Source organism: Penaeus monodon, chromosome 23, assembly GCF_015228065.2.
Source record: "Penaeus monodon isolate SGIC_2016 chromosome 23, NSTDA_Pmon_1, whole genome shotgun sequence".
In the NCBI taxonomy this organism is placed as follows: domain Eukaryota; kingdom Metazoa; phylum Arthropoda; class Malacostraca; order Decapoda; family Penaeidae; genus Penaeus; species Penaeus monodon.
The window spans coordinates 27,312,999-27,314,524 of NC_051408.1; the positions used below are offsets into that span (position 1 = coordinate 27,312,999).

A 1,526-nucleotide genomic window follows, 5' to 3' on the forward strand; every position below is an offset into this window, starting at 1 on the left:
GCTGAGGGCGTCGCGCTTGCTCGTGGTCGTGGCGCTGGTGTCGTGCCTCCCGCCCTCCACCTCCGCCGCGTCCGCCGCCCGGAGATCTAACTCCCGTTTCCTCAAACTCGCCGACAAGAACTACACTCGCGTCTACCGCGCCCTTGACGAAGGCATGAGGAACACTCGGCGGCTCGAGGACGCCTACAGGAGCGTGGAGCAAGGCCGCGCCCTCAACGTCTTCGACGTGGCCCGCGCCATCGTCCCAGGTAAGCCTTACTCTTGTACAAGTCCTCAGTGAGAGCGCGACGTGAGAGCCTAACTGGCAAGTCAGTGAAGCTCACTCAACCGGAGCTCATTAGCAGTGAGCAAGGTAGGCATTGAGTCTTATCCTCTGTTCCGCCTGCGACTGTTCCGGTGGTGGTGGTGGTCTGCGAGGATTGCAGGGTCGGTAGTGGAATGGAAACAGTCGGTAGTGGAAGGGTGACACTGGTGCTCGCTTTGCCGTAGTAGTACTAACAGCGATGCTTGTATTTGGTTGCTAAAGAATCATAGATTGCACTGACAGGTGGTTCACTGAATTTCCAAAATTAGGAAATCAGCTTCCCCACAAACGATAATGGATATCATTTTACACGTTTTTAGGGTAGAAAAATAAGTAAAACTGTTTATAAGACAAATTGTTAATACTTTATAGTTGGGAACGAAGCAGATACTGTGGTATTACTCTGTTAATAATATGATAATTTTATCAGTTATCAACTTCTATCAACGCTCTCAATGTCAAACTCTACGGTTATGTACTGCCCTTTTTTGCCGAGAAAAGTTGCACAATACTGTACTTGCAGCGTTAATACGTTCTTAATACTAACAATCTTGAAATTTGATGTTTCATTGAGAATTATTTTCTGTTGTTTTTCTCTGGATGTCCAAAATGTAATATCTTAAACTCTATACTCTTATTGCAGCCATCATACTGGCATACTCGATTCATTGCGAGAGCCGCACTGAATGAAAAATTTGCTTCCTCGTAAATGTTCAGATGTGTTTTTAAGTCAAGGGACTCGCTAGTGATTTATATTTTCTCTGAAATAGTCATAAGTACTCATGATCGTTTCTTCGAAGCATCAATATCGATTGGTAGAATTAAGCATGATGTAGCATATTTGAGTAGATTTGTTGATAAGATTGAAACACACAAAAACATTCGGACGTTATCCTCTAATTCTAAAACAACAAAGCCTCTTGAAAACTAATAATTCATGTAGTCATGATGTTCCATTATGTAGTGAGGTAAGCTGCGCACTCATAACACAGGGCCGGCTACGGGTATTTCTTCCGCAGAAGGTGCTGGGTAGGCCTGTTCTTGTGCATCTCGTCGTCTTCTCTATCTCTGCCAAACTGCTCTTCCTTCTAAATTGTATAACTACTTGCATTTACTGTAATCTGAATTATAAAGACCTCGTAGACATAGACTCACCAACTAACTATATTTTTTTGCCTGACCGAATCACCAACAACCGCACACTCATACCACTAACCAAAAA

The 1,526-nt window shown here is 44.0% G+C and overlaps 1 protein-coding gene across 1 annotated transcript in view; it reads left to right on the forward strand.

Annotated features, from left to right (window-relative positions):
• LOC119587910 overlaps window positions 1-1,526 on the forward strand; it is a gene marked incomplete in the record, with an annotated part of 79,429 nt that overhangs the window by 24,245 nt on the left and 53,658 nt on the right. The window contains 1 exon segment of the mRNA XM_037936619.1: window positions 1-248. Within this exon segment, the coding sequence (XP_037792547.1) occupies window positions 1-248 (248 nt within the window).